Source organism: Fonsecaea erecta, assembly GCF_001651985.1.
Source record: "Fonsecaea erecta strain CBS 125763 chromosome Unknown Scaff7, whole genome shotgun sequence".
Classification (NCBI taxonomy): Eukaryota; Fungi; Ascomycota; class Eurotiomycetes; order Chaetothyriales; family Herpotrichiellaceae; genus Fonsecaea; species Fonsecaea erecta.
In genome coordinates this window covers 1,175,489-1,202,772 of record NW_017387250.1, presented here as the reverse complement: position 1 = coordinate 1,202,772, position 27,284 = coordinate 1,175,489, and the positions used below count along the sequence as shown (strand labels likewise).

The following is a 27,284-nucleotide window of genomic DNA, read 5'->3' as shown; positions in this document are numbered from 1 at the left end:
TCGCAATCTACTCATGTTCGAGGCAGATAGATCTGCTTGAACTTGTCTGATCCTCTTCGATCCCGTATCTATTCACCTTAGGTGACTTGTTGAGGGATTACAGCAACAACTAAATACCTCGCTTCAACGGGAGGGAAAGGATGGAAGAAGCCCTTTTCTTTCTTTCTCGCCATCGTGGATGTCATTTGAAATACCCGTCACTTATTATGTAGCGGGCTCTATCCGCATTCGAATCTCTTCAAATATGACTCTTTTTCCCTCTTTGTATGTATATATATCTTACCACCGCCGTCAAACTGGTGGTCTTCATCTCTCAAGAGAAAAAAGCCCCACCAAGAGGAGTTTCTTCGCTGAATCCAACAGTAACAACAACAAGTACCAATGAATGAGAGGTGCTTGTTATCGCGGATGTCTTAATAGCCCCGGCCACTCCTACAAGGGGGTGATTCCACCCACTCATGCTACTGTTATCATGGGAAGCATGGTCGACGACTCTCTCGACGGCGGCCGCCATATGCCCTTCTTGCCCGAGGAAATCGTCTCCCGGATCATCAGCGCCGTGGTGGGCGACGGCCTCCGCGTCTCCACAGGCGCCGCCCAGGACGACGAGGTCGATCGGGTGACGATCCGGTCTCTGTTGGCGACGAGCGTCGCGGCCCGGCGCGAGACCCTGCGCCAGGTCTTCCGCCGGCCGCTGCGGTTCCGTCTCGGCGGCGAGCAGGGCACGTGCGATTGCCCGCCGCAGCTGGACATCATCGGCCACAAGGAGTGTCGGTGCACGCTGCTCCTGCAGAAGATCGTGCGGCTACCCCTTGCCCGGTGGACCAGAGTCGTTGTGCATTTTGACCCTTTTCCGGTGCAGGTGGACGACGGTGGTGGTGGTGACCACAACACTGGGCAGACACGACAGGCTGAAGCTGAAGACGAAGGAGATGGAACAGGAGGAGGAGGCCGGGGGGTGGCTGTCCGCAGCGAGTTCCGCGCCGCCGTGCAACGTGTCACGCACTACTCCCGCAGCCTCGCGACGACGCTCTACTACCTCCTCAAACAGCGGGCCAACCTGTCCTGCGAGGCGGCGTGCTGCGGCGTCATCGAGATGTCGCGCCGCCGCCACTACGGCCCGGTGTACTGCTCGTACGACCCGAAGTTCCCGGCGCTGCCCTACGACGTCGACTTTGTCTTTGAGACTCCCCCGGGCCCTGCTCTGACCAGTACCAGTCGTCATTGTATCACCCCGCCGGGTAGCGGAGAGGAGGAGGACGACGACGACGACGAGACGCACATGCCTCTGTGGACGATGAACATGGTGGACGCCCTCCTGATGCCGTGGTGGCGGTTCGTGAGCAAACGGCCACCGACGGCGCGCCAGATCACGCTGCCGGCCACCATCGCGGCCGCGTTCACCATGGGCCGGGACCGCATCGCGACCGAGTTCCCGCACCGGCCGGCCGACGTGGCGGAGCGGCTGCAGCGCGACTTTGGCGCCTTTTGGGCCGTCAGGCCCGGCTCCATCTCCTCGTCCGACGACGCAACCGCCGCCAGCCTGTGGCCCTGCGTCGTCAAATTCGACGGCTCCCTCGAGTGGTACTTGAGCCCGGCGCCCCTGCTGAAGAGGAAGGAGAAGGCGGTGGCGACGACGGCGACGACGACCAAGTGGACCATTCGCGGCGTTCCCGTGCTGCGCATCGAGGTGCCCGACAGGGACTCGGATGACAGCTCTGAAGGTCGCTGGAAGGGCGAGTTCCTAGCCTCTGATGGCTGAGTTGAGGAGATATCAATGTGGGTTGTTTCCTGTTTCATGTCGCCTTTTTGCTTCTTTCTACTTCTACTTCTACTTCTATAATTTCAATCGGTGGAAATGGCCATATACGGCAGTAATGAGACGCGAGGGTCAATTCATGGTCGACGATTGTAAATCATGGAACCACGACGAAGAACATATACATATGTGCACGGCCTAAGGCAAAGTCTGAGATGACTGCTTAAAGATATGAATGGAAAGATGTAAGGATGGTGTTGGAAGTCATATCATTCATTGACTGTCTGTGCAAAGTAGCTAAGACGTCATGGTCGTAATGGACAGGTTGAGAGATATGAGGGAAAAAAAGACGTAATCTTTGATTTCACTACATGGGCGGTTCGTTTCATAGTTCTTCTACCCGTCTCATTGCTCTGCTTCATGCACACTCCCCTTCTTCCTGGTTTCCCAGCAGGTAAGAGCCAAGATCCGTGAGAATGTGGGTGTGCGTGTGTGTGTGACACTAGGTCCAGCTCCAGACCCAGGGGCCTCGTGTCGTTAGATAGTGCAAGGGAATACGTTTATGGGGTTCTGTTCGAAAAAAATCTCTTCGCGGTACGATGGAAATCGAGGAGCGGTCTTCAGACTAGGTCGGTGGAGCATGATCCTGGAATGTCGATGGCGGCCGTGGAGGAAGTGTGCGATATGGCTGAGTAAAAGATCAGGTAGATCTCGTCTGATGGCGGCCTCCTGGGGAAGTCGGATGTGATTGAACTGTTAGGATTCCCAGCTGACATGGTGCTGCCTCCTACCCTTGCACAGGTTGGTCATTTCTCGACACATGGATTCGACTGTGTTCATTCCTCGGCAGTGGCCGACATGTATGACTCCATGATCAACATCCATCCTTCCAAAATTTCACGCTCATCAGTACCATTGAGGGAGTCTCTCCATCGACTGCGCAGTACGTCGTATGGAGTGAGAGAGTCATTGTTCTTGATATCTAACGAAGCGCCGTTTCTGACCAAGGCGTCGAGTCTCGCCTGAAAACGACTGCGAGAGTCCCTGCGTACCAGACGAGAGCATAGGCATAAATAGTGTAAGGTTGTACGGCCAGCTTTATCAGTCGAATCAACATCACGTACCAGAGGAGCAAGGTGAGCGATGGCATCTGCGAACGCTATAGAGGCAGCCGCCATAAGAGCATTCATCCCGTACTGGTCGGTGCCATTCACGTCAACATCCTGTCGAGACGTCAAATATACCACGGCCTCCAGCCCCGCATTCAACACAGCATGTATGAGCACAGTTTGGCCTCTGAAATCTGTGGAATCAGCTGAAAAGAGGCCAGTACTGAGCAGATATTCGATGACATGCCGACTTCGGGCCAAGTGCAGGGCGGAACATCCTCCTAAATCACGACGATCTGTCTCAATGCCGTCTTGGCTCATGAGGTACTGAATCACCTCCAAATGATCTCCTCTTACCGCAGCATGCAGAGGCGTCTCTCCCTTAAGGTTTGGTAAGTTAAGCTCACGCCCTCGGCTATTCGCCAACAACTTCTTAACAATTCCAAGGTGCCCCATCCTAGCCGCGGACCAAAGTGGCGTTTCGTGTTTTGGGCCTTTCCAAGTGGTATAAGAGATCGCATCGCTGTAGGCGAAGGCGGACACCAGTTCCAGCAGTCGATCAACTACTGCTTCCAACCCGTAAAGAGCAGCCACGCATAGAAGGGTCCGGCCAATCGGATCTCGATATTGATACCAGGATACCTTCTCGGGCTTCTCAAGGATCTTGAGGGCGACAGCGCTCAAATCATAACTTGACGCATAGTGCAAAGGGTTTCTGCCATACACATCTACCTCATCCAATACCTTGTTATTCAGATCGATCAACAAAATCGCTGTTGACTCATGGTGCTCACGGATTGCCGAACTCAAGGGCGTGCGGTTAAAGGAATCGCTCCAGCTTGTTAGCCATGTCACCCAGGGCGTCGCATTGTCCGTCATGCAAGGTCCGTACCTCCTACACTCAATGCATGACATTTGATCACTCCCGTTCCAATCTGTTGGCGGTCCGCGATTAATATAGTCGCCAATCCAGTCATTCAACCCCATGGTGGCGAGGAGGTGGAGGGCACCTGAGGCGTGGGAACCAGCAAGATATCTGTTCAAGGAATACAACGCAGTTGTAACACGTGCACTGTCGTCGAGAAAAGAGAACACCTTCTGCCTCAGAGCTATGTCGCCGCTGCCAGACGAAAGATGCCAGTTCCAGTATTGTACGCTGTATTTCAAGAACGGAAATTGCAGTGAGTGAGGGGGGCCATCATACCAATCGCCATGATCTCGTGCAAACACATCCAGGTGCAGATAATCCAAGCAACAGCTGGCAAGGAAGTCATGGGGATCCGACAGAAGTCGGTTACCGAGCGATTCCAGAAAGCTTTGTGTTGTATAGTGGACCAGACGAATGATTTTGCTCTCAGAGTCGATGGTCACTAGGCCAGCACAGCTCGAGACGACGTCGTCGGGGTTGTCCAAATCGTACTCTGGGTCCAGTTCTCTGGTTTCCTGGTCGACGGCAAGTGCATGTCTTACTTGGTCGAGTGTGAGTGGTTCGGCGCTATACGTGATACAAACCAAGACCTTTTTGGCGAGCACACTGTACTCTTCAGGCTGGCTCTGTATCCTTGTGAGCGTATCCTGGTAGGCTCTGTCTAGAGCGTCACCACCTCGGCCAAAAGCCTCGAGAGCTCGTAGCACATCCTTAGGTTTTGTCTTGGCTGCGAGGGTGTCGCAGTGCAGTTGTGCCAACAGAAACCTGGCCGGTTAGCCAAACGCTCAAAGAAAGCTGGCCTGCCAACAACACTTACATGCCCCCCGCGCTCTCACAGATGGCTCTTTTGATCTTAGGGTGCAATTCGGTCTTATGGGCAACGCACCGGATATTCGGTATCAGCGAATCACAGAACTTACCAAGGTCGTCGTCTCTAGCATAGATTATCAGCCGTTCAGCTTTGAGGAAGATGCCGTCAATTTCCAGATCGGGTCTTGAAGTTGCGAGCAGCTTGATTGCCATTTGAGATTTCAACTTTTCTTGCAATCGAAAAAGAAGACTGGGGATATAATTCCAAGGCCTGTCAGCAGATCCCTCCGGTCCCTTGCACTCGTCCAAGGCATCGATGACAAAATTAACCGCCGAAAATCCCAACAAAAGCTGTTCGAGGATCGTACATGCTTCTTCTAGGCTAGGAGATGTGGCTGGTTGACGCTTTATGTGTTCCTCATAGACGCTCTTGACAACATCGTTTTTGCGTGACTGCTGCAAGTATAGTTGCCGTACCATGCTGAAGACGATGTGGCGGCAGGACTGTGTAGCGGGCCTTTTGAAGCTGCTGTAGAAGAATACAAGCCCACAAGTGTCATCCTGGGATACGTGTGCTTGCAACCTGTCGATAATGATTGACGCAACGAAAGTCTTGCCTGCTCCCGGAATGCCAGGAAGCAGCAACGTAGAAGGTCCTCTGCTGTCAAACCAATTGCAGAACCGTGGGTCGGCGAATACCCATTGTCCTGTCCCTGCTTGGACCCTGGTGAAATAGTCACGTTGATGTTCAGAGTAGGTGTCGGGAGCAAGCCAGTCCGCCACACGGAGCATTTCGCTGCTGTTGTGGCTTACAGTGAGCTTCTTCAAATCTTGAGCTATGTCGCGTTGTTGTGTCCTGGGATCAAGTGATCAGCCACTCCCAAATACAGATACCTTTGCAGAGCTCACCTGTCCACACTTTGTCGTACAGCCACCAGGAGATGGACGGATGCATTGAGCCGAAGGCGTAGCTGTTCCGCTTCGGTGGGATCCCATCGGAGACGCTTCCATATCCGCCGTGGTATCTTTCGGGGCCCTGCAGGAGCTGAGCCAAGTTCAGTGTGAGCATCGATCACTGCATTCAGGTCCTTCAAGACAGACTCGCAGTTGTTCTTGGCGCTTCGCAGAGCAACCTTGATGGAGTGCGCAATCTCATCGTCCTCAACCTGGACTCGGATGTCGTTGACAACTATTTGGAGTGTCCGCGTCCTGCTGTAGTCAGAAAGGGTCAGCACTGATGGTAAGGCAACAGTGCCAACTCATCAGCCAGTGCATTGTATTCCGCCGGCGCTCCCTTGAAACGTTTCCTGGTGCTCTCCAACAAGTCCGCAACTGCTAGGAAATCGCTGACACTGAATCCGAAGCTCATGGCGTGAAGACTCGATCAACAACAAGCCGTGCAGCCCTCAAATCCGAAGCTAGTCGGATGAAGGATGAGAGAGATGAGGAGGATGCATAGTGGTTTCAGCAGCTCCTGCGGCTGGCGGTTCGCAGATAATGTGGCAGCCTGCAAGCCTACGAGGTACAGTAACCGGTGGGAGGCTTGCAGCATCGGGCGTTCAAGACGAGGAGAGGGTGCCACCCTGCGGTTCGGGGACCACCAGAGTTCGCCCTGTCTCGATGGCCACAAATGCTCATCGCCGATGTTTACCCGGTGGTCTGAAATTGTACAATCCGAAACCTCTCTGACTATGTTGTTAGAGTCCATAATTCAGTACTATACTACTTACTATACTTCGACATGAGGCCGGCATTGCGGCATTCAAGCCTCCGTCAATGGGGCCATACGCCTCGGACCAGGTCTTGCAATCTGTTCCGGCAGCGTCGCTTCTTTGCAGCTGTGGCAGACGCAGTGAGGTAGGCCCCTTATGCCCTCGCCCGTCTGCACATCAGTACTGACCCAAAGTAGGCCCTACGATGTCATCGTCATTGGCGGTGGCCATGCAGGGACAGAAGCCAGCGCCGCCGCCGCCAGATCAGGTGCTCGCACAGCGCTGGTAACTCCGTCGTTCTCTAATCTGGGCGTCTGTTCCTGCAACCCTAGTTTTGGGGGCATAGGCAAGGGCACCATGATTCGGGAGATCGATGCGCTGGATGGCGTCGCAGGCCGCATTATCGATAAAGCCGGAATCCAATTCCGAATGTTGAACGTCAAAAAAGGCCCTGCCGTATGGGGACCCCGGGCACAAATTGACCGAGACTTGTACAAGAAATACATGCGGGAAGAGATGGAGTCCACACCCAACTTGAGCATAGTAGAAGGCAAAGTCGCAGATATTATTGTGTCAAGAGAAGATCTCGAGACTGGCGACAACATATCGCAAGGACGTATAACGGGTATTCGCCTTGAGGATGGCCGGGTGATTCCTGCTTCTCATGTGGTCATCACCACCGGGACGTTTCTCGGTGGAGAGATACACATCGGACTGGAGGCATATCCCTCGGGACGAATGGGCGAGGCCGCTACCTTTGGCCTGAGCAAGTCATTGCGGAGCGCAGGATTCACACTGGGACGATTAAAGACTGGAACTCCGCCACGGCTGGATCGCGACACGATTGATTTCAGTGTTTTGCAAGTACAGCCGGGCGATTCCCCGCCAACGCCCTTTTCTTACCTGAACGATACTGTTGAGATTGGAGAGGCTGGCCAACTGAACTGCTGGACCACCTACACCAACGAAGCATCCCATGAGATCATCCGAGCTAACCTGGATAAGTCGATACACATCCGAGAAACAGTCAAGGGACCCCGATACTGCCCGTCCCTGGAGTCCAAGATCATCAAGTTCAAGGATAAACAAAGACATATGATTTGGTTGGAGCCCGAAGGTCTTGAGCCCAACAAAATCATCTACCCCAATGGCATCAGCATGACCGTCCCCGCCGATGCGCAGTACGCCATGCTCAGGACGGTCAGGGGGTTGGAGAATGTCAAAATGCTCCAACCCGGCTATGGCGTCGAGTACGACTATATCGACCCGCGGAATCTGTTTCCGACACTCGAGACGAAGCTCATCAAGGGGCTTTTCCTTGCCGGACAAATCAACGGCACCACCGGCTACGAAGAAGCTGCGGCTCAGGGAATCGTTGCCGGTATCAACGCAGGGTTATCTGCTCAAGGCAAAGGATCCTTCACTCTGTCCCGGGCCGAGGCATTCATCGGCATCCTCATCGACGACCTCATCACAAAGGGCGTCAGTGAGCCATACCGAATGTTCACCGCACGAAGTGAATACCGTATGAGCTGTCGTTCCGACAATGCAGATCTGCGACTCACAGAGAAAGGCCGCACGGCCGGCGTTGTCAGCGACCGGCGCTGGGCTCATTTCACAAACATTCGAGACGAGATGACCGAGCTGCAAAGCAAACTTGAGGAAGTCCGACACCCCAGCACAGAATGGGTGAAAATGGGGTTTCCCTCACGCATCGACTCGAACCGCCGGAGCGCATTTGACATGCTGCGTGTGACCGGCGTCGACATGAACGGCATCGCGGACCGCGTCCACTCTTTGTCGTCCATCTCTAACTACTCAACCAAGATCCAGAGCAGAGTCCAGATAGAAAGCCTCTACGCTCCTTATATCTCCTTCCAGCAGAAGGCCGCAGAATCGTTTGCTCGGGACGAATGCCTCGCTCTGCCCGTGGACCTGGACTACGATTCGGTCTTTGGGTTAAGCATTGGCGAGAGAGAGGTATTGAAGCTGGTGCGGCCGGCTAGCGTGGGCATGGCGAGGAGGGTGGAGGGAGTAACGCCACACGGAGCTCTGAGGCTGCTGAAGTATGCGAAGAGGAACGCCCGTAGCAAGAGGCCGGAGGACGAATGGCTGGTTCAACACGATGGAGGTCGACCTGAAGGAGCTGTTTCTGTATAACATGATCTATGGTGGCTGTACCGAGTACAATCTGGATTGAGGGGGATTGCATAGCGATGGCGTCTTGACTGCTGGTCCTCTCGTCCTGCCGGCGACTGAATACCTATTACGGGCTTTTATCCTCATATCTCACTCAACCAGGCCACCCAAATCGTAAGTGCTCATGAATATCTAGCTTGCATGCTGGTATTCTTCCTTTGTAAAGGCCGCACCGAGAACTGTGCAGAGGCGCGCTCTCGCTGGTGCTTAGTCAGCCATATATAATTTCAGAAAACCTCAAACCGACGTCAACTTCCTCGACGCGTGCTCTACAAACTCCATTCATTTATTATCTGCGGCACCTCGCTCCGTCGAGACTCGACACGCCTCGTTATCCATACGACATCGAAGCGCTCTCGTAATCCAATATTGTCAGGGGAAAGAGGGGAATTAATTCATTTCTCATTTCCTTCCCCCGGCCGCCGTCGCGACAAAGTCGAGGATTGATTGATTGAATGACCCCTTCCGCCCGACAACATGTCCCGGCCATGGCGAGCTCGGTGATCTTTCGACCCGGCGCGGCGACGAGTCGAGTTGCTGCCGCCAGACTGTCCTCTCTCTCCTCCGCCCACGGATCTTTTTCGTCACGCTGGGCGCCCGTCCAATGCCACCTCCCAGCCGGACTCACGTCGAGGACTGGGAGCCGGAGGCGTGGTACCCCACGATGGTCGTCCGCGTATTCGAGTAGTCGCATCCCAGGAATAATGGATGGGCAGACGAAGTGTTCGTTCTCGACTTCGACACCCAAACCACCTGTGGGGACGCGGGTCGGGAGCGCCAGAGCTTCAAGTTTATTGTTATTGTCCTTCTCGATGTCAAGGTACGTCGGACGGCCCTCCCTTCCTTCTCCTCTAGATCTTAGTATATTTGCACTTGGATGCCTACCTGTTCGAGGTATCCCAAAAAATTTCAAAAGCACGTCCTCTCATATCTAACGACGAAGTGATTCGGAGCAGATCGTGCGCGAGGACCTCCCTCCTTCCCACCACGGGGAGCTTACCTTCTCGCGGTGTGATGCTGGCCAGCCAATTTTCGCAGTCGCGGTGCTTTTCGATGACGCCCCGAATATTGAACGCAGAGGAGGGACGCAGAGTGCCTGATGAGCGAGAGGAGTCTCGGAAGAGCAGGTACGTCAAGTCAAGGTGACGGATGATTTCTTCGCCATTTATATTTGTATTTTTATTTTCATTTCCTCCCCGCATCCCATGAAACCACGGTCTTCAACTGGCCCCAAAGCAAAAGTCTTTTGTTGTGATCGGCCTGGGGAGAGAACACAATGGTTTGTCTTGACACAGATGAGGAAACAAGTTTCTTTGCGGTCTAGTCTCGATGTCTTCAAGAGCTCGGCTTTCCTGAGCAGGAGATGAGCATGGTCTTGCCAGAGCTTCTCCTCTCTGTGTCGATGGACACCATGAATCCTTGGCTGGAGGACCATCCCTCTGGCAGGTGAAACCTCCTCGTTCAGCTTTCTGCTATACACGTCCGAATCTCAAGATCTGCGCTAACACACACCCTCCTTCCCCAGTGGCGTCACCAAGCCCTCCGCCTCCTCCGCCTCCACAACCACAACCACAACGACCACCGTCCTGCCTCCGCCACACCTCCCACGCTCCCTGACCCGGGCCCACGAGAACATCTACACGCTGCCGAACGCGCTGACGTTCTCGCGGCTGCTCGCGGCGCCGCTGGTGGGGTACTTCGTGCTGCAGCACGAGTCGGTGCTGGCGCTCGCGCTGTTCGCGTACGCCGGCGTCACGGACCTGGTGGACGGGTACCTGGCGCGGCGGCTGGACGCGCAGACGGTGGTGGGCACGGTGATCGACCCGATGGCGGACAAGATCCTGATGACGACGTGCGTGCTGACGCTGACGGCCAACGGCACGCTGCCCGTGTGGCTGGCCGTGGTCGTGCTGGGCCGCGACGTCGCGCTGGCCATCTCGGCCGTCTACTTCCGCTGGATCTCGCTGCCGCCGCCCAAGACCTTCACGCGCTACTGGGACTTCTCGCTGCCCTCGGCCGAGGTCCACCCGACCGAGATCTCCAAGATCAACACCCTGCTGCAGCTGTTGCTGGTCGGCAATGCCATGTTGCTGCCCGTCCTGCCCGCGGCGTTCGTCGAGGCCTGGAATCTCTGGGGCGTCATGGAGGGCTGGTACTACCTCGTGGCCGGGACGACCGTGTGGAGCGGGTTAAGTTACTTGGGGAATAAACAGGCGGTGAGGATATTGACCCCGGAGGAACAGGACGAGAAGCAAAAATCAGACGGTTGAAGAGTGATGGGGAATCAATACTACGAGTCGGTCGTAGATGGAAAGAGCGAGATGAAGGTAGAGGAGCCCTCCAGCAGCAGCAGCAGCAGCAGCACGATGGAGAGCAAGATCATGTGTATTAGTCGCACCTCCGTGCTTGTACCATCACACTATGTCAAGGGTCTGTTCAGGACCTGTCCGGTATCGAGAACGTCTTTGCTAGGCTGTACAATCATCTCAACTCGGGATAGCCCTCTCCCTTCACGTTGGCATTGAAGGGTGTTTGGCGACAACGTTGCATTTGACGAAAGCCGGTAGGGGAGACTAGCAGGTGGTGCCGTTATCATTGACGGGCCCCCGAAGAAGGCTGCCGATTTGCCATTCCCCGCTTGACTTCACACGTCCTCCAGACCGTGCTGTGGCGGGCTCACAATGGAGGACAGACACCCGTTCGTTCCAAAATACCTTGGCCATCAGACTGCAGGTTCTTCAGAGGGTCATGAAGCCAGCAAACCTCTCAATCTGCGTAGGCACGATCTCAGACTTCTTTCGCGGAACATTCCTCTGCTGCACGGCCAAATACCTGGCTCGCATCCCGGCACGGGGTCGTAACACCCACATGCACCATATCCATACCTTGCATGAATAGGATGGGCATCTGAAGTCAATGGCCACCGACGTTGATATTTGGTGAACCTTTGCGGGTCCAGATTTGTTGGAAGAGGGTCGACAGAAACGGAGACATAGATGCCCCCAACGCGATCAACCACAGATCCTCTCACCTTCCTACGGCTCGGCCCAGCCTTTCCCTTGCTGATGCAGGACCCTGGTCCGGCCAGCTGCCAACAGCATCATCCACCTCTTCCAAGAACATTGTTGAATTGATCACGCTTGTTCCTCCCAGCACCACTCGCACGCCCGGGATTGAAGCATTGACCTGGGCTACCATTTTGGCTTCCTCGTACGTGACACCTCCCACCATGAAGACGATGATATCCTGAGGCTTATCCCTCGTATGATGTCCATCCACAAAAGGGTACTGGAGTTCCTTCAACCGTCCCTTGATCAGATTCTGTAGCGTATTTTCGAGCCGTGGGGAATGCTGGGTGTACACATTCTCCACGCCTTTCAGATTCAGGTTGCGTCGGAATTGGCTGAATGGAGAAGAGCCGGCATCAAAAAGATCGGTAAAGCCGGCAGCGCCACCAACAGGAGCCGGCTGAAGACTGTGATGGTAAGCAAGAAGCTTGGGAATGATGGAGATCTTGTACGCAGGAACGTCCGCTACGGATGTTAACAGGTCAAGAAGAACAGGGAGAGCGTTGTTAGGGTTGCGTTCATATCGGATAGCATAGAGGGCTACGAGGCGAAGTTTATTGTCTGCGGGAATGCTCGGATTTTGAATGTGTCTCTGTAAAGTCTTTAGGTCGGCAGCATGATTGTCGTTGCAGACCAGGCTTTGCTCCAGTTCCGAGACATCGAGCAATGAATCAGCCGAGACTCGTCGACTGAGCTCGCTCACCAGGGTGACGTGTTTAGAGACGTTGCCGGACAGTTTGCGGAATTCTGGATAGTCCTCGACAAAGCGTTTCATGTCTGCTATGGACTCAATCTGCGCGGTGGACTTGGTTCGGCTCTGGTACTGGTCGACATATTCCTTGATGCTTCCCCCCAGATCGCCGAAGTTTTGGTACATGTTCTTCTTGAAGAATGGATCTTGGTCCTGCGAGAGGACGATCTCCTTGAGTTCGGGGCGAATATCAGGAACCGCACTCAGATCGACTCGGCCGTTGTGGATGCCGAGTAATTCATGAACCTGGGCTTGGTACGTCCACTGGGTGAGCAGTGGCGTGATAGGATCGTCTCTGCGATCGACAATCAGAAGCAATGGGGGAGTATCCGTCTTGCGAAAGTCGAACAGCTGTTCTTCTTGGGTGATCTGGTAGCGGATTTCGGTGGCGAGCTTCTTCGCCATAAGGCTGTTCTTCTCGTATCGAATCAACGGGTTCTTTTTGAGTGATAGTAGAAGAGCAACCACCCCTTCGGTCGTCCTTTGTAAGGCATCAGTGTTCCAGACGTCTGGACTGTGGCTCCATAGTCTCTGCTTTGGGAATCCCAGATTCAAGGACATCAAGTCCGGGTTGACCACAACGTAATCCGCAAAGTATTCCTGGACTGCCTTTACCACCTCATGATCATCCGCCTCGGCCAACCTCTCCAGCGAGGACTTCTTTATAATGTTGCTGAAGTAAATATTGTATTCGCCATACTTGGGCTCACGCAGTTCATCGATGAGGAATTGGATCGAGTCGGGAGAAGGACGGACGAAGCATAGACATCGGAGGTGGCGCATACGTTCGCGGGCCGGGTTGTCGATTCGGTCAATGAGGTAGATCTGATATCGCAGGAGGGCGGATTGGGTGATTGCAGTTGATACGATGGGAACTGTTTCGGAGTCTAGCAGGAGGATCTTCATCTTCTGACTCTGAGAAGCAGCGGCGCCTTCACCGACGCCAGCAATCTTGGAGACATATCCCGAAATGGCCGAAGCGACGTCCATGGTGATTGCTTGGAGACTGCGAGCTACCGGTACATGACGGTGATCATGGGGGGAAAGGAGGCACCAGGGGCGGTTGTTTTGTGGTCAGAGGGAGGTCAGGGAGGTCTTGGAATCAGGATAGGCTCCAGCAGAGAAGGTGTTTAGAGGTGTCTGTCTGTCTGTGCCTGCTGCTGTCTGTCTGTCTATCTGTCTGCGTCTGGTTGTGTGTGATGCTGCTGCAGGTGGTTGTTTCTTGAGCGCGTGGTGCCTGGCATGTGACCTGATTTGATGTCATCTTCTTCCTCATCTTCCTCCGCGTCCCAAGAAAAGTTTCCCCACGTTTCCTCATCTTTGGTTGTTTGTGGTTCCCAATCCTCCTTACATTCCCTCAACAATGTCTGCTGCTTTCCAGTGTCCTCTGTCTCTCCAGTGTCCTCTATGTGTAGAGTGAGAGGGTTGGCAATCAACAGACATGTTGCCTGGCATTGATATTCGTGAGTTGTGCCGCCTCTCCCATCCATCCATCCATCCATCCATCCAGGAAGGCTTGCTGACCGCCCCTTTCAGCCTTTCTCTGGCTTTCCAAAGCCATCGGGGCATCTGTCGATGAGATCAAGCTCCTGGCAATCTTTCTCATTTCGTACCCATTGGCTGCTGTCTTGAAACGGCTTCCCGACGACAAACCACAATGGAAGAACATCTTCAGTGTCTCCATCACCCTCTTCTATCTCCTTGGCGTTTATGATCTTTGGGGGTGAGTTTGCCTGGCATTTGGGTGACTATCAGGCATCAAGGATGGCCGGACTAATGCACATGTTGTAGTGGAACGGTTACTCTCCTCATAGATGCCATTGGTACCTATCTAATAGCCTACTACCTCGACGGGTCGTTGATGCCATGGCTGGTATTTTGTTTCTTAATGGTTCGGCCTCACAGCCCCCTGTTCTGCTTCGCCTTATCCTGACGCTATCACCCAGGGCCATATGTCAATCAGCCACATCGAACGACAAAGGATTGCCGACCCGAGTCTTGTCGACATCACGGGAGGCCAAATGGTCTTGATCATGAAGCTGCATGGATTCAGCTGGAACGTGCATGACGGGAGACTGAAAGGCGAATTGTTGACCGATGCTCAGAAAGACCGCGCGGTGTACAAGATGCCCAACTTGCTCGATTTCGCAGGCTATGTTTTCTTCTTTCCCTCCATCTTCACCGGCCCAGCATTTGAAGTAAGTCTTTCTCTCTTACGTATTATTGTTTGGAAGGCGAGACAAAACAGGCCGAGTGTGCATCGAAGCCATCACCTAACTAACCGATACATTGTTATGGGCGATAGTACGCGGACTACAAACGATGGCTCGATGGAAGCATATACGACACCACACCAGGCAGTAAGGGCGCCCCTCCGACGAAGGGCAAACGACGCATCCCGCACTCAACAGTCCCCGCGGTCCGCAAAGCCATCGGTGGCCTGCTCTGGATCGGGGCCTTCCTGCAACTCTCCCAATGGTACTACGTGCCCTTTTTCCTTTCGGATGAATACATGACGTTCTCGTTCCCGTACCGCGTCTGGCTCCTGCAGATGCTCGGCTTCGCCACACGTACCAAGTACTACGGGGTATGGTCGCTGACGGAAGGGGCCTGCATCATGGCCGGGATCAGCTACAACGGCGTCGACGAGAAGACGGGCCAGGCGAAGTGGGATCACCTGGAGAACGTCAACCCATGGGGCATCGAGACGGCGCAGAATTCGCGCGCCTACCTGGACAACTGGAACAAAAACACCAACAAGTGGCTGCGCAACTACATCTACCTGCGCGTCACGCCCAAGGGCAAGAAGCCCGGCTTCCGCGCCACGCTGGCCACCTTCCTGACGTCGGCGCTGTGGCACGGCTTCTACCCGGGCTACTACCTGACCTTCGTGCTGGCAGCTTTCATCCAGACGGTGGCCAAGAACTTCCGGCGGTACGTGCGGCCGTTTTTCCTGACGCCCGACGGCACCAAGTCGACGCGGTACAAAATCTACTACGACGCGCTGGGCTACGTGGCGACGCAGCTGGCGTTCTGCTTCACCACGGCGCCGTTCGTGGTGCTGGGGTTCCACGACTCGCTCAAGATCTGGGCGCGCGTGTACTTCTACACGGTGATCGGGGTGGCGGCGTCTCTGGCCTTCTTCGCCTCGCCGGCCAAGCGGAGCCTGACCAAGCGCCTGGATGCGCGCAATCACCCGCACCTGCGCAAGACCATCGCCGAGGAGACGCAGCACCCGCCGTCGCTGGGCCTTCCGAACGATCCCGTGCGCGAGATCGACGAGGCCATCGACGAGATCCGCGCCGACATCGAGACCCGCCGCCGCCGCGGCTCCCGCGTCACCATGCCCAGCGGCGAGGGCCTGAAGAACGCCATCGAGCTCAAGCTGGGCCGTAAGCTGGAGATGCCTGAGTGGAAGCTGCCCCAGGTCTTTGGCGGCGAGCAGCAGCAACAGCAACAGCAGCAACAGAACCTCGTGGCGGATAAGGCCAAGGCTCGCGAGATCGCCCGGGCCGCGGCCGCGGCAACGGAGGGAACTTCTTCTCCAGAAGTGGAGGAAGGGAAGAAAGTCCGATGAAATAACAAAGAAAATGAAAAAAATCCCAAGCCCGGGTGAAAGAATGAATTGAATCCGCATTTCATGAATCCAAAATGAAGGATCCGGTTTTCTTACAGGATGAGTGTTTGTTGGGAGCGATGATGATGAGTTCTTTTCTTTCTTTCTCTCTGTCTACAGTACTTGTACCGGCACCGGCGCAGCACAGCACATCTTTCTCAATGAAGAGGATCCGATAGATACATGGATGGGATGGAGCATTACGAGTAAGCAGTTAAGTTCATCACGCTGCCTGCCTGCTTAGCAACTCAACTCAGGTCTGAATTTTCAAGAATCTCCCAAGTCCAACGGTACGTACCGGTACGGATTGGGTCTAATAACACACGTTGTTCCTCCAGCGAGCGCCGGCCAGAAGGAGGAAGAGCAAAAAGGGAGTTGACAATTGTATCATACAGTAACTAACTCACTACTTTTGTCGATGGAAATTTCATTTGTCTTGCTGTTTGTTTGTTTTCTTCACTTTTGGGCACATTTGGGCATTTTGGGTTCCCTGCCGTGCCTACCTACGTTCTCTCCTCTCCTTGCTTGGTAGCTAGCTCCTGAACCGGTTCCAGCCTTTGCGTTGGTCCGATAGACCATGCATGTATATTCCATTCCGTGCCGTTGGTGGACGTGTATGACGAACGCCCCGACTCATGGTCTGGGTTCGTGCCACTGAGGCAACCCGCGACGGCTGCAGCGTTCTTTTCTCGAGATCATGTCATATCGTATCATAATCATCATCATCGTATGATATGATCATGTGTATCCCCTCGACCCACGTCACGTCACATCATATCTTATCCGTGGCGTACCACGTCTGGGGATCGAGATCATCTTCATCCCCGTTTGTGATCGACGGGTTGGCTGGGGTCCAAGAGAAGAGAAGGGAGATAGATTCATTCGTCTCAGAATGCACACAGTGCAAGGTCGCAAAGCCACATGCCATGTCCCTCCTTGCCAGTCCCCAATGCTGTTTCCTGTGGGAAGACTGCCAGGCCGAGAGAGAACGTGAACTTGATCTTCACCACGCCTGCCGCCAGACACGTTATGTAACCAATGGGCGTCAGAGCTTGGATCGACGTGGCAGGTCTCACACCGAACCCGACTATGTAGAGGGGAAGCCTTTTTGAACATCTTACCTTTTTGTGGTCCCAGAAGCTGCGCGGTCTTTCATGGGTCCTTAGGACGTGCTAGTTCCAGCGTACCTGCGTCCTCACACTCTTTTCTCTCGTGCATTGACTTTCTCGGGGAATGGCCGATATCCAGTGCCGTGCCGGTGCTAAGAGATCTCGATATCCCTGTACCATGTGGATAGAAGGAGGCGGGGGGTGGATTTTCTGCCGGATGAAAGTATAACCCAGTGGCCAACTCTTAAGTTCGGGATTTGACATTGTCCATTCCCAGTTCTCAGCACGGTGGGTGTGATATTCCAAGCAGAAACGATGAGCCCATCTGCACGGCATGGTCGACTGGAATATCGTTCTGAAATGGCCTTCAGTTGCCATTGAGGGATATGATAAATCGTGGATTAAAGGGAGAGGGCAGCAATTGCCGGGAGCGCACAACATAACGAATGCCTCTATCAAGAGTTCTGTGGGCAAGAGTATCGTGAGCAGACGGTTGCCGGGGAACCTTGGCAAAAGTACATCGATGTGTAGGCGCCTCGACGCTCGACCTGGACTCTTTCGACAGAATGGAACTCGCTCATACTGGGGCAAATAAATGCGAGGGCAACGGCCGTCCGTGTGTAGACATAATCTGTTACGGCTCGAGGCCTTCTTCTTGCTCCCCCTGCTTGACTCCTCGCGGGTTGGCGTGGTTTGTCGAGAGTATTGTGGTATTCTTTTCCCGGTCTGACGCTCGACCAACGTGTTCTGCTCTTAGGAAGATCGATGAATTGCAGGGAAGAATATCTGCGGTCGGGCCCAGCTGATCTATGAAACGCAATGGCAGGCACGGGATCGAGAGGTGTGTGCTTAGTTGTTGTAGTTTCACGGCGCAGCTATTCCCGTGGGCTCCTAGGCCTGTCTGTTCGATGGGTTTGAGGAAATGCGGCGTCGCAGATCGACAACAGGGTACCAACATGACCCTACCTTGCTATATTGTTTAGATGTCATGCATTGGATCCCTGATCAGGCCTTTGTGGGGAGCCATGAGTTCAGAACAAAACGTACCACAAGCAAAATACAACGAAGCGTGGCGAGGTGCTGGCAGCATTCACAGAACGGAAGAAACTCAGCACAAAGTAACTCGCGAACTGTTCATCTTTCGAGTTTCGGTGCCTCGAAGAGTCATCTCTGGGCGTCAAACCGCGTGCTCAGGACGATACATCAGGTATCCCAAGGATGGAGCGTTGTATGTCGGTTAGAGGGAACACCGGTGCCTTCCATTGGCACGCAAGGACGATCTTTCCGAGACGTTGCAGAACTGATTCTGCAGGCCGTGCTCCTCGCAGGTGGGTGATTTTAAACAATTCCGTTGTGGAGGTCCCAAAAGAAGAAGGAAGGAAAGGAGACGGTCAAGGTTTGCCCAACCAGAGGCTAGAGGGAAGGTGAAACTAAGAAGGAGAGAGAGATAATCAAGCATGCGAAAAGCACCGGCCGTCTGCCACCTAGAATCTGACAGCTCATGTGAACATTACCTGCCTGTTGCCCTTGCTGGCCCATCCTGCGCTGTGGTTCCAAGGGGGAAAAAATCAATGATGGTTGCATATGGCTGCTTTGTTTTTCGAGCAGTACTAAGTGCTTCGCTTGGCTCTGAGAACTAGTGGAAGCGAGATCCATAGGTATCGTTACTGCGTAATAGTGCTGTGTAATTCCCGTTGTGTTCTCTATTCCTTGTGCCCACCTGCCTGGCGGAGGGTAGGTTTGAGAATCCTGTCGGAAGAACAGGCCCCGAGGGCACGAGCAAAACCATGGGCAACATTCAACCAGGCACAGCGTTGCTGGTGACTGAAGAATTATACCTCTCGTCTGGCTAGTGTATTGAGCCAGATGGACAGAGGCCTAGACCAGTCGCAGACCAGGTGATTTCGGTGAAGATAAGCTTCGCCTTGGATGGCTCTCAGATACTGTGGATGCCGATGGCAGATACGGAAAGCCTAGGCCTGGCGAGGCTTTGTGTCATGTTGACCGCTTGGACTCAGGAGACAATGGCTAGCGAATAAGTAGCATGTCGTGCCTGTGTCCCCCTCCAATGTAGCCACTGAGGTTGCTGTGTTTGGAATATCGAAGCTGCCGCATTGAACTTCGGCTCTTCGAAGAGAGGAAATTATCTCCAGACCCATGTCACCGACCGCTAAAAGCCGTGGGATTGGCAGACTCCGGTGCGTCCGGTGCAGGACACACGAGACAGTAGCAATCTTGTGGGTTATATGTTGAGGGCGGAGACTTCCCCGTTCGCCAAAACGATGGACAAGTCGAAGACAAGGAAGGTATTTGCCAAAGAAGCGAATGACCCCATAGTGTTGCCATTATCAATGCCATTGGCATGACTTTAGACTTTCACTTTCCTCGTTCCCAGGACCATTGGCATTACTGGGGTGGTTGTATCAGGTACCCGTAGACCAGTAGCAGCGACAATATTGCTCGATGTTTCCGTGGTTCATGCGGCAAGCTTCTTGTTTGTCGAACTCACCGGTTCAAGCTTGAGTCCTTGTTCGCTAGTGGAACATCATCCTATGTACTGTCGGCTCCATACGTTCTTTTCTTATTTTTGAAAGGGCAAACGGCGGGCCTAGCCACAATCGACTTGACTGACCGGCACCATACAGATGTTGGAGGGGGACGTGGTAATCATTATTGTCCAAGGAAGCTTCGGTCCAGGGGGACCCGCTTGGTCATTTCTTGCAGGTCATGTTGTAGACCAGCTCTCGCTTGGTCCAGACCCAGCTGAGGGTGGATGTTTCGAGGGGCGATTTCGCGTGAGATGGCAGCTGAGCTTTTGCCGATCGTCTCGGAACCTCGGCGTGGTGATTTTCTTCTGATGTAATGGAAACTATAGTGACAGCATCCTTTCAGCACTACAAGGATATCTCAAGGGTTGGGCACAGAGGAAGTGGCGGTCAGAATACCGGCAGACGTGCAGTTGCTGAAGGAGAGATGATCTGACGGTTGACCTCGACGTCCCTGTCTCCTCCCCTATAGTGGGAGGGCACTGATCGAGTCTAAGTTCAGGCGTTGTATAACTAAGATGTTACTTCCAAGCAAGTGTCAGGGGTGTATAGTAGAGCTTGAGCTTATTGCTGGTAGGATTTTTTTAGGGGAGAATCAGGCTTAACGGATAGGCCATGGCGTGCTCTTGATTTGCGATAAATTGGTTGCACGTTGGTGATGGATCCAAGTCAAAGTCTCAATAAACATGCGTTCCATTCTTCGTCCTCACTGGGTCTCAGAGAACCGCATGAGCAACGTTATTGTAACGATCGAAGCATTCGCCGCCCACACTCAACCACTGGACATGTACAAGAGCAGAAACACAATTACAAAAGCAGATATGCCGCCCTCGAACTTTTCATTTTCTCGTCCCATCCAATAAACCTCCCGGCGGTCGTGTCATTCATTACCTCCCAGACCCGAACCCCTTTCCCCTTGTGCCCAATTGACAAATGTGTACACCACGACGTCCACCACCGCATTCCTGCATCAATCTATCTCCCTAGCCCTGTCCTCTCCTCGAGACCATGTTCAACCCAGACCGTGAATCAACTTGGGAGTGATTGAAGGTCGATAATCCTGGACATATACCACTCTCCCATGGGATCCACAAAGACTTTCGCAAGAGCTGGAAAACTGAAATACTCATCATGAACAAAACAATTGGACCCTGACACGAGACGCATACCTTTGGAAGAGGGATTCGGTCGTGGTCAGTTCGAAAGGGTGTATTAGGTACCGGCGTGTGCAAATTTCAAGCAAGACGACAACGTTGCGGGCCACCTCCCACAAGAAAATACTCCATGACTGGGGCTGAGACCACGCAGTCGCCACGACAATGTTCATCACATTCCCCCCAAGACAACGGGAGCTGTTCCGTGATACCAACTTCCACCTTTTAAGTTCGGTGCAACCCGTTGTTTTTCTTTTTCCTTTCACGAGCCACTCACTGCATTTTGGGCATGCTTGGGGCTTGTTGCCGGCTTGACCTATCAGTACTTGAAGAGTAAGGATTTGACAGAGGCCATGGTGCCATCAAAATGCCGAGGGAAACGCCCGTTTTTGCCCACAGCAGATGGCAAAACTCCTGGGCTAGCTTATTGGTTGTGCGCCTGTGGTGCCCATTGGGAATACTGAGGCTGAGGAATAGCTTGACTGGCCGTGTCGGCATAGTACGGCGTCCGTGGGCTTTGGTACATTGGTGGTGGCTGCGGTGCCGATTCCCTGCGATCGTCGTACTTTGGGGAGGGCTGACTCTGTCGGGTCTGGTCCATCTGAGCACCATTGGGATGAGTCACTCCGTAAGGGCTCGGTCGATATGGTACGGGCGCTCGGGAATCCATTGACACTGGGCTCAAGGGGTTGACCGGCCGCTGCATACTGATGGGCGGGAACATAGCCGTCTGCGCTTGGGAGCGGTCGGACATGATTGGAGCCATGGTGGTTGGCGTGGGGGGGATTGGTTTGGACGATGGAGGAATTGAGCTGTTCAAGGTCTCATAACTTCGGTTGTACCCCGACTGGTCATACTGGCCATATTCATTTCGTTGTCCTTGCATATGTGATGCTGTTACTGGGGATTGGATGTAGCCTGTGGACATGGAAGGAACCCCCATGGAATACTGTGGTTGACTGGGTTGCTGAGCCATGGGAGGATACCCCGGGGGCATGTAGTACGGCTGGGGATAACCGCCTCCGTTCACGCGGTATGCGTACGAATTATGAGCCCCGTCCACCTCGTCGACGTCCTCGATGGGTGCTCGGAAGCTTTGTCTTGAAGTGAGTTCCGACCGTGGGCGGATGTATTGCAGGTTTTCTGTCTGCGAAGGGGTTCGCAACTGATTGGTAAGTACGTCATTCACGTGGTAGTAAGAGACCAGGTGATGTGTGACGCCTTGGACCGTGACACTCATCGTCTTCTTGACCAATCCGTCCTGCTTGAAACCGTAAGAGTCTACCAGCGAGCCTATCAACTGCCTCTCCACGTCAGTCGAGGCACTGCGATCCGAGTTGTAACTGCCAGATTGTCCATCCGAGAATGAGCCACCATCGGATCTGGCGTACGGCTCGCCTGGTCGGCTCGGTCGTCGCTGTTGTTTTTTCATGGCTCTCTTCTTCTCTCCTGGGGGGAATGGTTTGTCAAGCTCCCGGTAGACCAGGAAATTCCCCAGGATTCGGCTGGGGCTCCAAGTAACCCCGTCCGTCCATCTCTTGATCCCGGATGCATTCTCTTCGTAGATAAAGACGCACCCGCTTCTGATCAGATTGCTTCGTTCTCGGTCGTGAGGTCGCCTGGGTACATGCGAGAGGTGACCTTGCAGGCAAGCCTCGAACAGAATGAGGGCGTCTTGGGTGGTGGCTACATGGCCTTGGAAGGTTGGCTGCAGCGCTGCTCCGCCAGAAGACATGGCAGCACGTCGGTGGTGGCGTATCGGCGCTATGGTGGGCGAGTCTCAGGGTCGACGAGAGCTTTACGAGGCAGAGTTTCCGGCTCTCAAGACTCTAATCTTAAAAAGACCGTCACAGAGAACTGGCATACGTCGTCCACGAACACCGTTCGGGAGAGGTAAAATTCTGGGGTCCTGAGTTACGTTGAGAAAGCCTGTGGGAAGAAATTGCTTTGTGGAAGGATTTGTCGCGCGGAGTATCTTGCGCTGTGGTTGTTCTCTCACTTTGCTGAACAGAAGTGTAAGATGAGAAGGTAAGAGAGAAGTTTGTACACCAGCCTGAAGAGGGGGTTGATGATGGGATAAACCGTGTTGTGGGTCGCTGTCCAGGTTGCGTTTGAAGAGCAACTGCGCAGACGCTGGAGGAGAACTCAGAAAAGGTCTGGATGAATAAATCGCGTTGTGCAACGACGAAAATCTCTGAGGACCGATGCTTCCTGGCTGGTTCGAACCAAAGTGGCTGGTCTCTGTCAGCGTCCAGTTGTTTATGGATAGCCAGTAAACAACGAGGTCCCGCGTCGTCGCCGTGTGTGGCCCAAGGCTGGTGATTGAAGCGTGACTAAAGGCGATCCAAAAATTCGATGGTATACCTCTGGAAGAGAGGTTCGTGATAATGCTGGTGGGTTTGCGGAGGATCTGTGGTTCTTTGAGTCTTATTGAAGCTCGAACCTTCCGGGGGGTGAAGCCTCAGTTTAACTTCACGCCAGGCCGCGTTGAATTCTAAGGAGGCTCCGCCACTTTTGACAGGCGCCAACCCAAATGTTCTCAAAGTTAGTGATCCAGCAGGTGACAAAATGCTCTGCTGAACTCGTGTCTTCTGAGCAGTTTTCGGAAGTGACTCTGAGATAGAGGGCCGAAAATGATGGTCGGAAAAGGAGACCACGAGGTTGAAATGGAGATTTTCCTTTTTTGTTTTCAACCGGAAGAGCCTTTTGAAGTCACTGGCGACAGAAGATGAAGTTTCTGAGAAGATCCGAGAAGGCTATCGGCTTAAGTAGATGTCCCCGCGACGACGAGAGGTTCGTCGGGATCGTCAGGGTGATTGACAGATAGGGGTCGGGGGGTAGACAATCGCTCTGGAGTTGTCGTGAAGGTAAATGAGTATTTACTTTTGAGGAGTTGCCCCTGGGTTGGCAAGGAGTCAATAACGAAAGTTGGTAACCAGAGTTGAAACTGCTTCCGAGGTGAAGGCTGTCTAGGTGTGGAGGAAAGCAGTTTTGCGCGGCAGCTCAGGACGCCCGTTGACAGGTTGAATAGGTATCACACTGGCAGCTAACTAACAATCGCTTGACAGTGTGTTCTCTGGGTCAAAGTTGACTTCACTAAGTGTCGAGCACCCAAAAGTGTGTTGTTCTTGACTCCAGGGCTTCTGTTTTCTTAACCGGGTGGTCTGGGGCGGATAAGGAAGTGACAAGGGGCAACAGATTGAAGATTGAGTTCCGGATGTCGGATTTGCAGCTTCGATAGTCGAAGGCTGACTGGATGACTAGGAGGGGAGGGATGCTGTGGCTAAAAAAGCATGTAAAACTTTGTGGGATGGAGATATGTATGACGAGCAGAAGCTCAGCAGATATAGTCCTGTGTTTATGTAGGTACAATATCTTCGGCAGTGCTGGGTTTCTCAGATGGAGTTGGCCTGTCGCCCAGACTTAACCTTGCAAGGTGCCAGGGAGGACAGGACGGCACGGCATGTGTTGGGTTGGGGGGGGCAGGGAGGGAGGGAGGGGCTGTTCGTATTGAAGATGAAGGAGAAGGCGAACTTGGCGGTTCGTGCGTGCGACCGAAGCAATAGATCGTATGAAAGCTGAGATCTAAGTAGCGGATTATGGCTGGTGTGGGTAGCGGGTTAAGGCTGCCGCGCCCTATGTGCTCACAGAAGGGTAGGAGTGGGTAGGGCGATGGGGGAGGGAAGGTGGAAGAGAAGCGAGTTAGGGAAGACGAGACGGGTAGCAGGGCAGGAGGAGGGCGAGCGGGAGGGCAGGAGGGGGCCTAACTACGGGTGACCGCCTTGCAGGGACTGGCAACACTGTAACTGGAGGGGAATTCCAGGTCTGCTGCTCCAAGGGCTCGATCAATAGGACAAAGAGCTAACTAACTCACCGAGTACCTACAGAACACTTCCTGTTGGGAGGCCTGCGGACTTGATCCGACGGGCTGAACGCAGACTGCGTATCCGACGAGATGCGCTATCTTGACAGCCACAAAACCTAACCTGTCACTTGTCCACGCCTCACTCAGCCTGCTAGCGAGTGGGGGGAGGGCCAGTGGGCTACCCACTAGACAAAAGGAGGATACCTGCTAGATCCTCCCTGGTCTGTGCAGGTGTCATTGTTCACCAATCTCCCGAATCTCAACTTTTGTAAAGCGCTGATCCAATGCCAGATGCAGACAGCAATGACAGTTCCTCCTCCCAAAATGGTCCGAGGCCAGCTCCCTTGCGTTCAACCACCTGGCTCTTGTGTACAATGGTCGGCTTTCGCCTACGGAAACCGCCAGAGAAACGATCGGCGCCGGGGTTCGTACCGGGTCAATGGTAAGCGAGAATACCACCAGTTCATCACTATCGGGACATTTCTGTTCGGATGTCAACAAGGAGCAAAGAGGAGGGTATCCAATCGAGAATTCTGGAGCAACTAGTTGGTCATGGGCAGCCGCCATCCTGCCCAGGTGAATACGTGTGTGTGGCGGACTGGTGTGGAGCGCACTCTTGCGCAAGACATCGCCGTCAGGGGGACGAGGGGGGGCAAAAAGGACCGAGATTTCCACATGTCGACAATCGTCTGGGGTCGGTGCCGTCACTTCATCTCTGAAGCGTGGGCAACTCAATGGCCAGGCGGGAGGAGGAAAGACTTTCCTTGGTCAGGGTATGCGACCCATGCCTGGAACAGAGTGACCGAGTTATTGTTGACGCTCACGAACGCATGGCCCCAGAAGACTCCGGGGGAGGGGGGCGGCGAGGAAGTTTCACGGACAGTGTTTTGAAAATACCATGGTGCGCCTTTTCCCCAGGTGTGTTTTTACTTCTCAAGCGCAGGAGCCGCGCATATCGTCCACTAGCGAGGTAGTAGCCCGATCCGTGGACCCTCTCGAAGGACTCAGGTGGGCATGTGCCACCCTTTGTCGACCTGGTCCCAGCTCGTTGGTTCCCTGTGGTTGCTTGGAGACTTCCCAGCTGCACAGGCCTGCATGTCCCTAGGAGAAAGATTCCGATAGTTGGACGAAAAGAACCACGTAAGAGAAAACCAAACTACTTACGAGGTGCCGTCCGAGCACCGAGACCTGACTGCGACTGTGAGGGAAGGTCCGAGGGAAACCGGAAACGGTGGATCTTCTGATCTAGGCATAGCCAAGTCCAAGACCAGAAGAGGTTTCAGGACGACAAGCTGCCGGAGCGTCTCGGTGGCTTCCAAGTTGCCACCGCAAACATTCTACTTATCGACATGGGCTGGTGACTGCATCGTACTCGACCCCACCCTTCTGCTTCCACTACTCACACCCATGTATTTGAGCCGTCAGCCTGGGCCAGAACCCCGGTAACTCGACTTCCCTGTCAGAATGAGCCAACCAACTTCTCTCGGCATGGCTCAATCCAGACGACCGACTGCCACTCGCTTCCGACACGGCCCACCACTGAAACCCTCACCCTTCGAGGCTATACATACCCACACCGTGTCCGCACCTCAGATACTGATACAATACAGATGCAGGCGGTGCGATAGGGAACAAGAGGAGGACCATACTGGACATGCGACAATAGTGGAGAGGGTGGTGTATTGCTCCTTTGGCAATCAAAAAGCAGCCATGATCTGGGATCAGGCAGCCCTAGACGAACCAACTAGCAGTACCGAGTAGTCTTGGTGGCTGACCGAGAAAATTAGCTCTTTCCCCAGGTCCGCCGAAAGGCCAAAGGGTCGGGTCAGTCAATCCTGCCAATCTCTAGCTGGATGAAGACGATTAGTCGCTGAAAGCTCGGTGGCTCGTCAGAGAACAAGCAATCGTTCTCGTAACGGTTTGAGAAGATCTTATCTTGGAATAGGTGCCCCGTGCATGTAGCCCTGTCATCGTTGCGCAAGCTTTCGTGGTGCCTTCTCGACTATCCTTCTGCCTAGGGGCTGGATTTGGAAGCGAGACACGAGGTTACACGATCGATGGTGCGAAGTGGGTGGCAATAGAAGAGGATTATGGATTTCCTTCGGTCCCAGGGATACGGTACCAAATGACATTTGCGAGTCGCCCAGAAGCGAAAAGCAAAAGCTGGCGGGGAAGCACAAGAAGGTGACACCACCACCGCCCCTCGCCTCAGCTGGAGGGTCCCCCCACGCCAGCAGTGTCCATTTCTCGTGAAGAAATGGGCAAATGGAGAAGGCAAGATTGCCCAACACGGCTCGCAAAGGCGACAAGGACCCTGTGGCCGTGGGAGTGCCGCAAGCCACTCGTATTATTCTGCCCTTCCCTCTGTCTCTGCCTGTACCAGAGTCCGAGCCACTGGGGCGGGAAATTTGGAACATACCGGGGCAATATTATTAGATGTTGACGACGGACACACCGGAAAGGTGACATTGTCATTAATGGTCGGTATTGGGAATGCGCCGTCTTGACCAAGAAATCAGAAAACGGACGCCTAATAGTCCGTTACGAGCGATGTTTTTATTATTGTCATTATTATTATTGTTGTTGTAGTTATTGTCACTAGTTCCCAGATGATTCGCAGTCTGTGACCTAGGACCACCCCGTCATCTGCATTGCTGA

At 53.8% G+C, this 27,284-nt stretch overlaps 7 protein-coding genes across 7 annotated transcripts; 4 read left to right on the top strand and 3 right to left on the bottom strand.

The window, feature by feature from the left end:
• Positions 1–472: 472 nt before the first annotated feature.
• AYL99_08290 (hypothetical protein) lies at positions 473–1,762 on the top strand (the record flags this gene model as incomplete). Its single annotated transcript, XM_018839798.1, has 1 exon — positions 473–1,762. The coding sequence occupies one exon, from the start codon at positions 473–475 to the stop codon at positions 1,760–1,762; it is 1,290 nt and encodes a 429-aa protein (XP_018690919.1).
• Positions 1,763–2,595: 833 nt separating this feature from the next.
• Positions 2,596–5,975, bottom strand: AYL99_08289 (hypothetical protein; the record flags this gene model as incomplete). The annotated part of the gene is made up of 4 exons (XM_018839797.1): positions 2,596–4,561; positions 4,614–5,462; positions 5,516–5,815; positions 5,866–5,975. The coding sequence occupies 4 exons, from the start codon at positions 5,973–5,975 to the stop codon at positions 2,596–2,598; spliced, it is 3,225 nt and encodes a 1,074-aa protein (XP_018690918.1).
• A 372-nt stretch (positions 5,976–6,347) lies between these two features.
• On the top strand, positions 6,348–8,478 carry AYL99_08288 (tRNA uridine 5-carboxymethylaminomethyl modification enzyme GidA; the record flags this gene model as incomplete). The annotated part of the gene is made up of 2 exons (XM_018839796.1): positions 6,348–6,463; positions 6,516–8,478. 2 exons carry the CDS (start codon positions 6,348–6,350, stop codon positions 8,476–8,478), a joined length of 2,079 nt encoding a protein of 692 aa, XP_018690917.1.
• A 1,450-nt stretch (positions 8,479–9,928) lies between these two features.
• On the top strand, positions 9,929–10,787 carry AYL99_08287 (CDP-diacylglycerol-glycerol-3-phosphate 3-phosphatidyltransferase; the record flags this gene model as incomplete). The annotated part of the gene is made up of 2 exons (XM_018839795.1): positions 9,929–9,963; positions 10,043–10,787. 2 exons carry the CDS (start codon positions 9,929–9,931, stop codon positions 10,785–10,787), a joined length of 780 nt encoding a protein of 259 aa, XP_018690916.1.
• A 757-nt stretch (positions 10,788–11,544) lies between these two features.
• Positions 11,545–13,326, bottom strand: AYL99_08286 (hypothetical protein; the record flags this gene model as incomplete). Its single annotated transcript, XM_018839794.1, has 1 exon — positions 11,545–13,326. The coding sequence occupies one exon, from the start codon at positions 13,324–13,326 to the stop codon at positions 11,545–11,547; it is 1,782 nt and encodes a 593-aa protein (XP_018690915.1).
• A 451-nt stretch (positions 13,327–13,777) lies between these two features.
• AYL99_08285 (hypothetical protein) lies at positions 13,778–15,913 on the top strand (the record flags this gene model as incomplete). The annotated part of the gene is made up of 5 exons (XM_018839793.1): positions 13,778–13,799; positions 13,873–14,059; positions 14,128–14,209; positions 14,283–14,534; positions 14,642–15,913. 5 exons carry the CDS (start codon positions 13,778–13,780, stop codon positions 15,911–15,913), a joined length of 1,815 nt encoding a protein of 604 aa, XP_018690914.1.
• Positions 15,914–21,185: 5,272 nt separating this feature from the next.
• AYL99_08284 (hypothetical protein) lies at positions 21,186–22,496 on the bottom strand (the record flags this gene model as incomplete). The annotated part of the gene is made up of 1 exon (XM_018839792.1): positions 21,186–22,496. The coding sequence occupies one exon, from the start codon at positions 22,494–22,496 to the stop codon at positions 21,186–21,188; it is 1,311 nt and encodes a 436-aa protein (XP_018690913.1).
• Between the last annotated feature and the right edge of the window lie 4,788 nt (positions 22,497–27,284).